General features: G+C 26.7%; 2 protein-coding genes across 2 annotated transcripts; both read right to left on the reverse strand.

Moving 5' to 3' along the window:
* Positions 1 to 420: 420 nt before the first annotated feature.
* On the reverse strand, positions 421 to 1,255 carry LOC130590784 (uncharacterized). The gene is made up of 2 exons (XM_057393337.1): positions 1,053 to 1,255; positions 421 to 937 (listed from the first exon to the last, which is right to left on the reverse strand). Exons 1-2 carry the CDS (start codon positions 1,253 to 1,255, stop codon positions 421 to 423), a joined length of 720 nt encoding a protein of 239 aa, XP_057249320.1.
* A 7,602-nt stretch (positions 1,256 to 8,857) lies between these two features.
* LOC125495581 (uncharacterized) lies at positions 8,858 to 12,449 on the reverse strand. The gene is made up of 11 exons (XM_048640342.1): positions 12,279 to 12,449; positions 11,923 to 12,190; positions 11,731 to 11,815; positions 11,489 to 11,616; positions 11,082 to 11,166; positions 10,057 to 10,174; positions 9,810 to 9,967; positions 9,571 to 9,691; positions 9,307 to 9,483; positions 9,145 to 9,207; positions 8,858 to 9,004 (listed from the first exon to the last, which is right to left on the reverse strand). The coding sequence occupies exons 1-11, from the start codon at positions 12,447 to 12,449 to the stop codon at positions 8,858 to 8,860; spliced, it is 1,521 nt and encodes a 506-aa protein (XP_048496299.1).
* Positions 12,450 to 12,794: the final 345 nt, after the last annotated feature.

The raw sequence follows: 12,794 nt of genomic DNA on the forward strand, positions 1-12,794 counted from the left end.
CGGATTTTATTTATACGTACCAGCTTTGACTCGGCCAAATATCTCATTCTCCTTTAGGTCTTTAACCAATTGGTCGAGCTTCATTTTAAAGACTCGACAGATGATATCCGGTCTGTCCTCGGGTCTAAGTCCCCTTTTTTGAACGAATCTGCTTATTTCTGGCCATTTAGCATTACACGTAAAGGTTATGAACAAATCTGGATAACCATACCATCTACAAATGGCCATTGCATCCTGATAGTTTCTCTCATGTAGCTATGACCACTGTGAATGACGGTGGTATAACAAGCGACTAATTGGAAGATCCTCTGTATCACCTCTTTCCACAGCCCTCTTAAATTCTTCACATTATCTGATCTTAAACTTTGTTGGTTATTCTTTAGAAAGGAGAGCCTCTCCGCCTCAATCATAGTGTAACCGTCAACCAAAAATTGTTGATACAACGACGACATAATAACAAGTATCGGCTTCATGTTCACGATCTTGCATTCTGTATGCAAACCACTCCCGCATAGTAAGTCGTTCTCTTTTATTCGTAGAACTACTTGATGCGGTCTTGTCTCTATGCATAACATCTACTCGATATCCATCTTCCCCATATGGGAAAATCAGTGGATATTGTAACGGTAAATACGATGGGTGAAGCTCAGATATCTGCCTTAATCTTCCATTTTTCCTTTGGACTACTATATCCCTCTTATCTGCTGTATCAATGTCTCCAACTATAAGAGCGGCCACTTCAGATGTTGTTGGAAGGTTATAAGTCCTTCCATCAGAATCCCTTCTTCCAATTAGCCTAAGTTTTAAGTCTTCGCCGTTGTTTGATTCAAAACGATCTCTAGCCATTCTAAAACTCTTGGCCAATGGGTTATGTTGATCAACCATATCCTTCAATTGTGCAACGACACGATCTTCAAAATTATTAGGGTCTTTAGAACTGACGAAATATAGTATGTTTTAACGTTAGCATTGCTTTATTATGAATGAGGATGTATATATTACATTTAATACAAATGACATGTTCAAATATTTGCAGTAAAATAGCACGATACCTTGCCGCATTCTTCCTATTGTTAATCTCTTCTTCAGTGTCATATATGTATAATTGAGAGAATTTAGGACGTGCTCCATCATTCGGCAACAAACTGCCTATCAGGTGATGATTTTGACCTCCAATCTTGTATGTATATGGACCACGACCATGGGTAGTTGGTGCAATTATTCTACCTCCCATAGAAGTGAACGAATACATCATGTTATACCCTTAATATTTTCAAGGAAGTACACTTCTACTATGTCTCTTTTTCAATAGATCTTCCAAAAGTTGGGGTGGACGCTTTAGTAAAGGTAATTGTACTTTTCCTTGCATGCAACACATCCCAAACTTTGGTCGTCCGCTCTTATTCCATTTGTTTACTCGTTCACCAAACCACATTTGTGCTCCACAGAACTCGCAAACACATGTGGGATCTCCCAAATCTGAATAACCTTCTACAATAAAGAAAAAACTTATAACTTTAATTAGTCTTTTAAAGAATATACCAAACTATTATATGCCTTACTATAGGATTTATACCTGAATCAATTATTTCTACTCGCGCATTAGAATTTGAATAATTGTCAACATCCATATCATTTCCTTCACCATCACTGTCATCTGTACACAAAATTTAAATTTTTAATGCATAAACACACAAGTTTACTAATTGTATAACTTATCTACATACTATTTATTGTGCTATATTAGTTAATTAACAGTTACTATAACATACCTGGAATGATTCTCTTTGAAACCGATTCAAGGACTTGCCTACTTCGGATTACACGTGTCTTTGATCTAAATGAACTGCATAATCGCATTGGTTGTATAACTTCCGTTGACAGTGGAAATGACGTAGACGCTATGTCAAGCGACAATAGGTGATGTCAGTTGGTCACAACGTTTTATATATTTATGATCATACTATGCCAAACTGAAATAGTATAAACATGGCATATTTATAATAGTTTTATTTATTACCAGAACTTCGTTTCTCTTCAATTATAAGTTTTCGTTGGTGCCTTGCTATCTTTGATGCATGTTCTTTATCTAACGCACATAATTTCACAAAATATCAATAGATTGTTTATACAGTAACGTTATTAGACAAATTAACAATCAATAAGTTAATAATTTAGTATAAACAAACCGATACTAATTTGTGTTATAGCACTTAATGGCGATTGAGTTGTCACGTGCACATCACAACTAATATCTTGTGAACTTAAGATGGTAGACTTGTCGAAAATACTGCATTAAGAATAATGTTACATTACTATCTTGCAAGTAATACGTTTTCAAAGTAAAAGAAATTATATACACTCACCATTAGGAATCGGAGTTACGTACGAATTAGTAGAGAAGTTTGTGTAACGACTAAAGGAGATAATCCATAAGTTGAGGAAAACGCTTATAATGGGAAGACAATAAACATGTTAGTTGCATATATAAAAACAAAAGGATAACTAATTATTGTCCAAAATGGTTGGATGATATGTGTTAATTACTTAATCTAATTGCAATTTATACCTGATGAAGATCCGTTAAGAGGTAAGTTGGTTGTCGTGGCCATTAAATTTCGTGATCGTATAGGAGCAGAGTTACGCGTCAATCTTGCACGCTTTTCTAACATAATAAACTTTCTCTTTTGTCTTGCATATTTTTGTTGAGCTTCTTTTGATAACAGTTGATTGAGTGGATGAGTGGTAACTAAAATAAGAAATGTTTTCCACGTTAAAAGCATAAATTTGTACGTATATTTAGATGGTTTTGAATTCATATGTACGTTCAAAGAAATTAATGTTATAATTCTACTTATGTTATAGTAAGTTATTCTTGTCAAAGTATAACAATAAGCAAATTAAAATAGTTAACATATAAGAATTAAGGTGTAGTATACTAAAAGCGAACTTTGAAATTCCACGTTTGCTCAATAACATAAACATTCAGTCATTTATATTGTTAATTTACAAATTAAATAATATAAATTTAGCATGAATTAACAATTTTTTTAAATATGTATATGAAACAATATTGAGTGGATGATAATAACAAATTGATTAGTTTAATAAAATAACACTTACGAATGAAAATGTTTAAGCATGAGAAGACATGGCATTTCTATATTCTATAAAAAATTTGTAAATACATAGTATGATTTCCAACCCAATATATATATATAATATATATATATATATATAATATATATAATACTTCCTTTAAAGCCCATTATACATTTCCATGTAAACATAACCGTAATATGATACTCTTGATATACTACCTAATACTACCTAAGCTAAATCTTAAATACCTAAACATATGTTAACCTACATATAACTTATATCACTGTAACTATTTAAATTTTTTTTATGACGTATAACAATGATTTATAAATAGTTGCGACGACAATTATTTATTTAGGCATAAAGTGATTTATTTAATGTGGCCTTATAATAATATAACTTGTTTTTAAAGCGCATTATACATTTACACCTAAACATAATATTTACTATAATAAGATTTCCAAGCCAAATATAAATACACATTATATATATATATATATATATATATATATATATATATATATATATATATATATATAATTATATATATATATATATATATATATATATATATTTGAATTATAAAGCCCAAGATACATTTCCATTTCCATTATACATAATTATTTACTATAATACTCTATTTATACTACCTAATACTACCTAACACAAACATTAAAAACCTAAGTATATATATAATTCCATCAAAACCAAATGCACCAAACCAATTCATTTTCTCATTCATTTGGCCGTTCATATTCTCTCTCTCTCTCTCTCTCTCTCTCTCTCTCTAAATTATCTCGAAGATTCATTTCCAGTATTTCGAACATGCATGAACATATTCTCATCAAAAATGGCAATTTTCCTTCTCTTCTATATTTTCCAGATTTTTTTAAAGCTATTTACACAACAAAAATAAATTCGATTAACAAAGAAGACAGCAGAAAGTTTTAAGATTATCAGAAAAGGGGATTTATAAATTGGGGAGTTCAATTTCGGAAATTTTCTTTGCATGCAAACCGGAAAAAAAGTTCATTGCCATTGATGAAGAATTGAAGAAACGAATTACAGGTGTAGTGCTTTTATAGATTTAAGTTTGTTTTTTTTTGTAGGTAATAATTATATTAGTTCATGAGTATATGAAATTTAGATCTTCAATTTTGCTTAAAAAAAATAAATTAAAAACACATTCTATATCCTCTATTTGTTTTTCTTTCGTTTTTAGTTTATATGAATCTAGATTTTTTTTTTCGCATGCATGTGACAAAAAAAAGAATTAGATGAAAATATTACGATATCTGAATATCTAATTTGTGTTTTCCTTGTACTTTACATGGTGATCTATATATTTTGTTGATAATTTTTATGGTTAAATACATTAAAAAAAATCAGTTTTGCATTAAAATAATGAACGTATTAAATGGTTTTGACTCTACCTTTCTCGCAACCAAATTGCACAGAAATTTATGATATTGTGTAATATTGTTAAAAGTTAATTTTTTTTACTATTTACAACCTATATTATTTCATGAATATATGATTTAAGATTCAATCTTAAATCGGTTCTTAAAATTTGCATGCATATCATCAATTAATTTAATTTCATGTAGTTGATTATATAACATAGGAAAACATGCATCTATATCCTCTATTTGTTTTTCTTTCGTTTTTAGTTTGTATGAATCTAGATATTTTTTTTCGCATGCAAGTGACAAAAAAAAGAATTAGCTGTAAATATTACGAAATTTGAATATCTAATTTAAGTAGAAATATCATAATACCATTTAAATTTTGCATTTTTGCTAATTATTTCCTATATTATTTCATGAATATATCATTAATTAATCAATCTAAAATTATACCTTTTTTAAAAACCGTAGAATTAAAAACTAAAGTGTATCCTAAAGTGCTTTATTGTTAAATATAAGCTTAAAGAAAAAATAATTTCTCGCATGCATGTCACCAAAATTAGCTTTAGATTAATAAATAATAATATATAATTTTAAAAATAAAAATCGTAGTAAATAATCATATATCATTTAAAAAATAGTTTTTTTAAAAAATAATATCATTTCGTAGAAAAACAACAGTTAAGCATTAAAATAATGAACGTATTAAATGGTTTTGACTCTACATTTCTCGCAACTAAATTGCACAGAAAATTATGAAATTGTGTAATATTGTTAAAAGTTAAATTTTTTTACTATTTACAACCTATATTATTTCATGAATATATGATTAATGCATCAATCTTAAATTACAATTAAATTTTGCATGCATATCATCAATTTAATTTTTTCCGTATTTAATATGTATGCATCTGTAATTTTTCTCGCAGCATGTCACAAAAGTACGAAAATAAAATTAAGTAAAAATATCATAATACCATTTAAAATTTTGCATTTTTTCTAATTATTTCCCATATTATTTCATGAATATATCATTAATTAATCAATCTAAAATTATACCTTTTTAAAAACCGTAGAATTAAAACTAAAGATATGTATCCTAAAAGGTGTTACTAAAGTGCGTTATTGTTAAATATAAGCTTAAAGAAAAAATAATTTCTCGCATGAAAGTCATCAAAATTAGCTTTAGATTAATAAATAATAATATATAATTTTAAAAATAAAAATCGTAGTAATAATCATATATTGTTTACAAAATAATTTTTAAAAAATAATATCATTTGGATAATAATTTATGAATGTATGAAATATCTATCTATAGATATAGGTATAGAATCGAATGTTAATTAAAAAAGTAGGTGATAATATGTAGTTGATCCTTTAAATCAAGTAGTTCATATCCTTAATTGTATATCCTTAAAAGTAATTTTTTTCAATTTCATATTATGTTCTGATTTTATAAATTTAGTTGATAATATTTATGATTTAATAGATTAATAAATAATCATAAATCCTTGATAATATGTAGTTGATTCTATAAAAAGTAGTTGATATCCTTAATCGTATTTCTTAAAATTTATTTTTTCAATTGTATATTATTTCTGATTTTATAAATGTAGTTGATAATATTTATGATTTAATAGATAAAAAATAATCATAAATATTTTTTAATTAAAAATATCGTTACATACATAAGCTAAGCTATGTTTGTTTTTTTCGAGGGTTTGCTTTGGATGCAAAGGATGGTGGCCATTGAACAAATAATGTGAGATGAAAAGGTAGTCTTCTCTTTTCCTCTTTATAATTATTAATAATTATATACTTTATATACATGATAAATATAAGATATACTAAATTACCTTGACTTATGTATGTTATAGTAAGCACATTTCATGATGAATAACTTTATTTGTTTAGTCAATGTTTGATTATTCCATAAATTCTCTACAAATATGAATATAAAAAAAATGTGAGAAAGTAGTTTATATTGTTTCACATCTTCTTGAAAATTTGTTTTGATTTAATTTTAGATGGAGTAGAAAATGTTAATATATATATATGGGAAATAGTAATAGAATTCAACCATTTATGTTTGCATTAGGTTAAAAACGCGATATAATATTTTACTATCATGAGTAAGAAGATGACATCAGAAAATATATACACTACAAATAAAAAAACTTGGCAAAAACCATTAGTCTATTACAACATATGAAACATGGAGTCCTGATGAATATGTTGGTGTACATAATAATAAGATTAAGTAGTTTGAATACAAATGTATACACATAATATATGCCAACATACTAATCCTAAAATTATACTATACATTTATACTAACCAACAATACATACCATTAGGAATATTAATTTCAGGAGATAAAAGAATGGGTACACTCAATTCCTGTGTTTTCCTTTTATTTTCAATCAAGCTTCCCTTCCTCCTTCCCCTACTGACCTTGTCATCATCATTTGTATTAGACCTGTCTTTGTATGTAGATCATTATCTCTATTGTTACCTGGAATTAATATGTTTAATATAATGTGGCTTAGTTAATGTCAATTCACAACTATGTTTAAGGTAAGTAACTATATAATGAAAAAAAGAATTGCAAATCAACTTACCATTAGAAATGTCAATTAAAGGAGTTCTCTCAGTCGAAAAATTTGACCATTGGCTTCTACTTCGCTTATCTTTAAAATTGATTTCCTCCTTTGCATAGCAACCTTTGCATCATGAAGTTGATTTGAATTGTTACACACAATTGGTGTATTGCCACCGAAATCGTTTTCTTTTCCGTAATCTGAAGTTTCTTTACGCGTTTACTATTAGAGGAACTCATTTCTCTAATTATTTTTTTTTAACGCAAAAAAATATGGTGTAATTCAAAAGATAAGAACACTATATAATTAATTTGTCTAAATGACCATGAAGAATATATGTGCGTTTTTAGTGGAGTGGAGGTATTATATAGACTCTAATATGCTAAAGTTTCCTTAGTAGTTATATATCTTATTATATATATAGAGTCTAATATGCTAAAGTTTCCTTAGAATATGGTGGAGTGATCTAAAGTATCTTTAAATAAATATTATGTGAGCAATGGTTATTAGGAATATCATATAATAGGAAAAAAAATAAGATTTCCGAATAAATAAAAGACTCAATTCCTATTATTAAGCTTGTCAATATCTCCCACGTTTGGAAACAAAATTGTCATGATCATATATAGGTTTAAAAACGTAATTAGGCCTTTTAATTAAGTTGATTTGATGCGCATTTAGAAAACTTGCCTAAATTTCTATAGTTAGTTATTTAGGAATAATAACGTGTTTTATATAATTTGTTTTATAATAATTGATATTGTTTTCCTATTATGAAATATGTTGTCTACCATTAACTTACTTAAATATTAATTCTTAAAAATGTGTAAGATGATGTACGTTAGATAGATTATTATAATTGATATTGTTTTCCTATTATGAAATATTGATATCGATAATTGATATTTTTTTTTCCAAATAACGTATACCAAATAATTATAAAAATGACCTATTTATTTAAGCCTACATTTATTTATTTATATTCCGATTCCTTATAATAATATACATAACATGTAATACTAAATACTGTCAATCATAATAATATATATATATATATATATATATATATATATATATATATATATATTATTATTATTATTATTATTATTGATTATGTATAATTTATAACAATTAGGTTTACAAATTAGTTAAATATTTAGTTAAACATAAAACATTAGTATCAAAATACATACATATAGTTTATATCACTGGAAAATGATTTTTTTTTTAATAACGTATACCAAAGAATTATAAAAACGAAATATTTATTTAAGACTACATTTATCTATTTATATTCGGATTCCTTATAATAATATACATAACATGTAATACTAAATAATGTTAATCATAAGTAATATATATATGTGTGTGTGTGTGTGTGTGTGTATATATATATATATATATATATATATATATATATATATATATATATATATATATATATATATATATATATATATATATATATATATATATATTGATTGATTATGTATAATTTATAACAGTTAGGTTTACAAATTAGTTGAATATTTAGTTAAACATTATATAGTGAGGAAAACATATATGATAATCAAATATATCAATAAATAATGCATAAAAAATCACATGTGAACCGCAAAAGTGTCAAAATGATTGTAAAGGACAATAACCAAAACCTTAATAAAGTAATGCAAATTGTTTAGAAATATAGAACGCAAATTATTTGTAGTTCCTAAATCTAGATGAACTTTAAAGACTCCATTTTTGTCATTCTTCTTCTTGAGGCACAACAGACTTGAGTTTCTTGGTAGTTGAAAGCTGCATTCCTAAGGGTGAATGTTCATCAAGTAATGTTGCCCTCTTTTGCGGTGTGATGTGGGAGAAAGAAGAGTCTGCCTCCGAATGAGAGAGATCCTATTGAATATGGTGAAAAAAAAATCGTTGTTAGAAATGCTAAACAATATATATATATATATATATATATATATATATATTTATATATATATTTACATAAATGTGAGTAGAAGTAATTAGTTGAAATAGCTAATTATTACCATGTTCTCTTCACATTCTTGGACACTTTCTGCCTCACTCTCTTTTTTCACAACAATAGAGTTCTGTTTAAAATAAGTGTACATAAGTAATTACCAATTAATTATTTACATAATGATAGATAATGAAACAAATTGTAAAATCATGTGTATCAATTCAAATACCTCCAACTTCACGTAAAGTTCAATCCACTTGTTAATTAATTCAGGTTCATCAGACGTAGAATTCATAGTGTAGGAATAATTTTGATCAACACCATTATTATATGGCACGGTGACCTTAAACAAAAATCTTTTCCCCAATAGACTTTTGAATTCTTCAGGAAACTCATTGTTTTCCATCTACATGTAGTTCGATATTAGTATTTATAAATGTACATAAGAAACCATGTATTACAATTGGTAGTTAGATATTGTATGCTAACAAACCTGATTTTGAGAGGCAACCATTTCTTTTGCTGTTCTACCAACCAATTTAGACACCTCTTTATCAAACATCATAAAAGAAGCATCTCCAGATTTATCAGCAACAATCAATTTTATCTTGAATCTATAAGAATTTTCGAAAATTAGCATTAAAATATAAAAATATGTAATTTTTATAACTTAACATTCAATATTAGTGTATATTTTCCTTTTTGTAATGGTAAATTAGAAAATATAAGTACCTTGGTGTTGTACTACGTAACACTACATTCTCCTTTCTACATCGAATGACATCATCTTCCCTTATCACTCCACTCATACATCTGTTGCATCCATCGTAATACCAACTACACCCAACATCTATGTCCTCTATTGTGGCTAGACATACGCATACACAAGACTGAGAAATGAAAAAGTGTACTAAGGATAATTAGTCATTTTTCTTGTGATGGTAATATATATTGTTGAATGAAATGACAAAGTTATCACCTTTTTCATGTTCATAATATCGAAAATATCTTTTACATATTCTTGCTTCAAAAAGTCATCACTCTCATTCGTCAGTTGAGTTAGTTGGCCAGATATTTGTTGAGTTTTGCAACACATGCTGCAAAACAATCATGTAGCATAATCTTAGACAAATCGTGCTAAATGTGTATGCAAAATGTATGTTCCTACTATTTGTATGAGTTTTTGTATTAATAATGCATTTTCCAAGAGATTAGTTTCCTATTTATCTAATAATGCACTCAATCTTTCATATGTTCTGATTTTACAAACAAACTTAATAGCTAATATATAATGTAGATATATTTGTAGGATATCATGCAATAACATAGAGTCCAAAACTTACATATTTGGTGATATGTGATGAAACGCAGGTATAATTTCTTTAACTTTATATGACACAACATAATTTACATTTATATTAATACTATCAATACATGCTTACTATGTGATCCATAGCATATATTTAATTGGTATAATAAATTAAATAATAATACTTAACCATGTTGGTTACTATTAAAGGGTGTTTATTTTATTCCACCTAATATTAGTTTATTGCTATATGTAAATCTATTTTTAAAGCGATGTAATTTGTTGTTAATTTTAATTGAATAATTATTTATTTGTATTTGATATTATTAGGTGGAACAAAATAAACTCATATTCATAGTTCACCTACATGGTTAAGTACAATTATATTGACCTGTTAATTAATGTGTTGTTCTATACAAATAATTAGATGTAGTTACAGAATCTCAAATTATATTATTGTGGTAGATAACATACAATTACATGTTATTCTAATACATAGTTGCATGATAAAACAAAGGTTTATACTTGTACGAAATATATTTTGTACGAAATATATTTTGTTTTTATATATGAGTGTTAAGTAGGGTAATTGATATATAACATTGATCATCATTAAAACTTTAATTATATAAATGTTTAATTATATAAATGTGGCTGATATATCATATATTAAATTGAAAATTAATATAACTTACCTATCTTTAAAAGCAATAATTTCAGATAGTTGTGTGTTAATGAACAATCTTGAAGCATATCGAGAATTTTGAACACGAACACCACCTATTAAAAAAACAGATAGACAAATTAATATATATAACACAATAAAAATTTAAATAACAAAATCGAATCTAATTTACGTTAAAAACATACGAAGCAGTTATGGTAAATATACAATTTTGTAACTTTTTTAAAAATATCCGGAAAAAAAAAAGTTAACTGGTGCATTTTATTATACTTTTTCTTGATTCTTCAAGACATATTTAATACATATTTAGTACGAAAATAAAATCTATTACAAATCTAATACGAAAATTAAAAAGCTAATACATATTTAATACAAAAATTCAAATCTAAGCGTGGATTAAATAGAAGTAGGAATTACCTTTATACATGATTCGTTTTGCAAACTGTAAGATGACTATAACTGCACCATTAGCTCCCTCAGCATTAATGTAATTTATCATCTCATCAGCATATGTGCCCCATAGAACACATGTTAGGTTGTCATTCCTAATTAGAAATACGAATGAAAAGTTTAATAAGTTGTTATATTGAAGTTTGAATAAAATTTTAAAAATTGTCCCAAAAACAATAGGCAATGATTAATAATGTATATACACATACTTTGTGTCCATCAGCTCAATAGTCATGCACCTCGATTTAGCGGTATTGATTAGTTCACCATACGCAGTCACTTGCCCAATTATATCTATATGTTGTTTTTAAAAAACAATTATAACTTAATGTGTACGTTTCAAAATTATAATTAAATATCATAGAAATAAAGGAAATTATTATAGAACAAAATAAACATACCAATGAGATAAACATCAGAACCTTTTTTGGCCAAAATATCACCAAATGGAACAAATTCAAAACCATATAGTGGGATATCCAAAGGATTGCAGTCTACTATAGACGATCCATAATTCATTGATATGGTGAATTTATGTTGTGTTGTTAGCTCGTATCCAGCATTATCACGTAGCAAACAATTTGAAATATGTCTAAATCCTCCTTCCTCAATCTTAGGCCAAAAAGCAACAATTAGGTTCCTTCGAATACTGGCATGTATTTTTGTACCCTATGAATACATATAAAATATAATTGACTATTAGTAAAAGAAACGAATAAAAATATCTATCTATATAATATAATTACATAGCACTTACATGTACATCCATCAAAATCATTTCAATGCTACCAGCTTCCAGATTGTTTGTAAAGTTTGGCTTCTCATAAACCCTTATTATCCGGACTTCAATAGTGATATATTTCGTTCCCTTAACCAAATCAGAAACATTAATTATTTTTTTAACAGGTGCATCATTTTGGGATGCCATTTGTGTAGGAATATATTCGAATGAATGAAATATGGAATAAACGGGTTTTCAAACAAATATGAATTAAGATTAGGAGTAAGAGGTCAGTGTGTATTTATATAAAGTGAAGTAAATGATATTTACGAATTAGTATTCACGTTAATATGGAGCTGTTTAAGGAAATGATTTGGTCAAAATTTAAGACCTAATTCGGTTAGAGAATTGAAAAATAAGAATATCTACTAATCAATTACAATTTTATCACCGATTCTAAAATTGAGTAAAGATTTTGTTATCTTCATGTAAATCATAAATCACTCAAATCATATCGTCAACTACATCAAGTAATACGATATCTCTCTAAAA

This window comes from Beta vulgaris, chromosome 3, assembly GCF_026745355.1.
Source record: "Beta vulgaris subsp. vulgaris cultivar EL10 chromosome 3, EL10.2, whole genome shotgun sequence".
In the NCBI taxonomy this organism is placed as follows: Eukaryota; Viridiplantae; Streptophyta; class Magnoliopsida; order Caryophyllales; family Amaranthaceae; genus Beta; species Beta vulgaris.

What these genes read in the sequence shown, in the direction of transcription:
- LOC125495581 (XM_048640342.1), bottom strand. Translation starts at nt 12,449, where the DNA reads ATGGCATCCCAAAATGATGCACCTGTTAAAAAAATAATTAATGTTTCT. An exon ending in TTCTGATGTTTATCTCATTG is followed by an intron (nt 11,816 to 11,922) that starts GTATGTTTATTT and finishes AACAACATATAG; the next exon opens with ATATAATTGGGCAAGTGACT. An exon ending in ATTGAGCTGATGGACACAAA is followed by an intron (nt 11,617 to 11,730) that starts GTATGTGTATAT and finishes ATTTCTAATTAG; the next exon opens with GAATGACAACCTAACATGTG.
- LOC130590784 (XM_057393337.1), bottom strand. Translation starts at nt 1,255, where the DNA reads ATGATGTATTCGTTCACTTCTATGGGAGGTAGAATAATTGCACCAACT. An exon ending in AATAGGAAGAATGCGGCAAG is followed by an intron (nt 938 to 1,052) that starts GTATCGTGCTAT and finishes ATATTTCGTCAG; the next exon opens with TTCTAAAGACCCTAATAATT.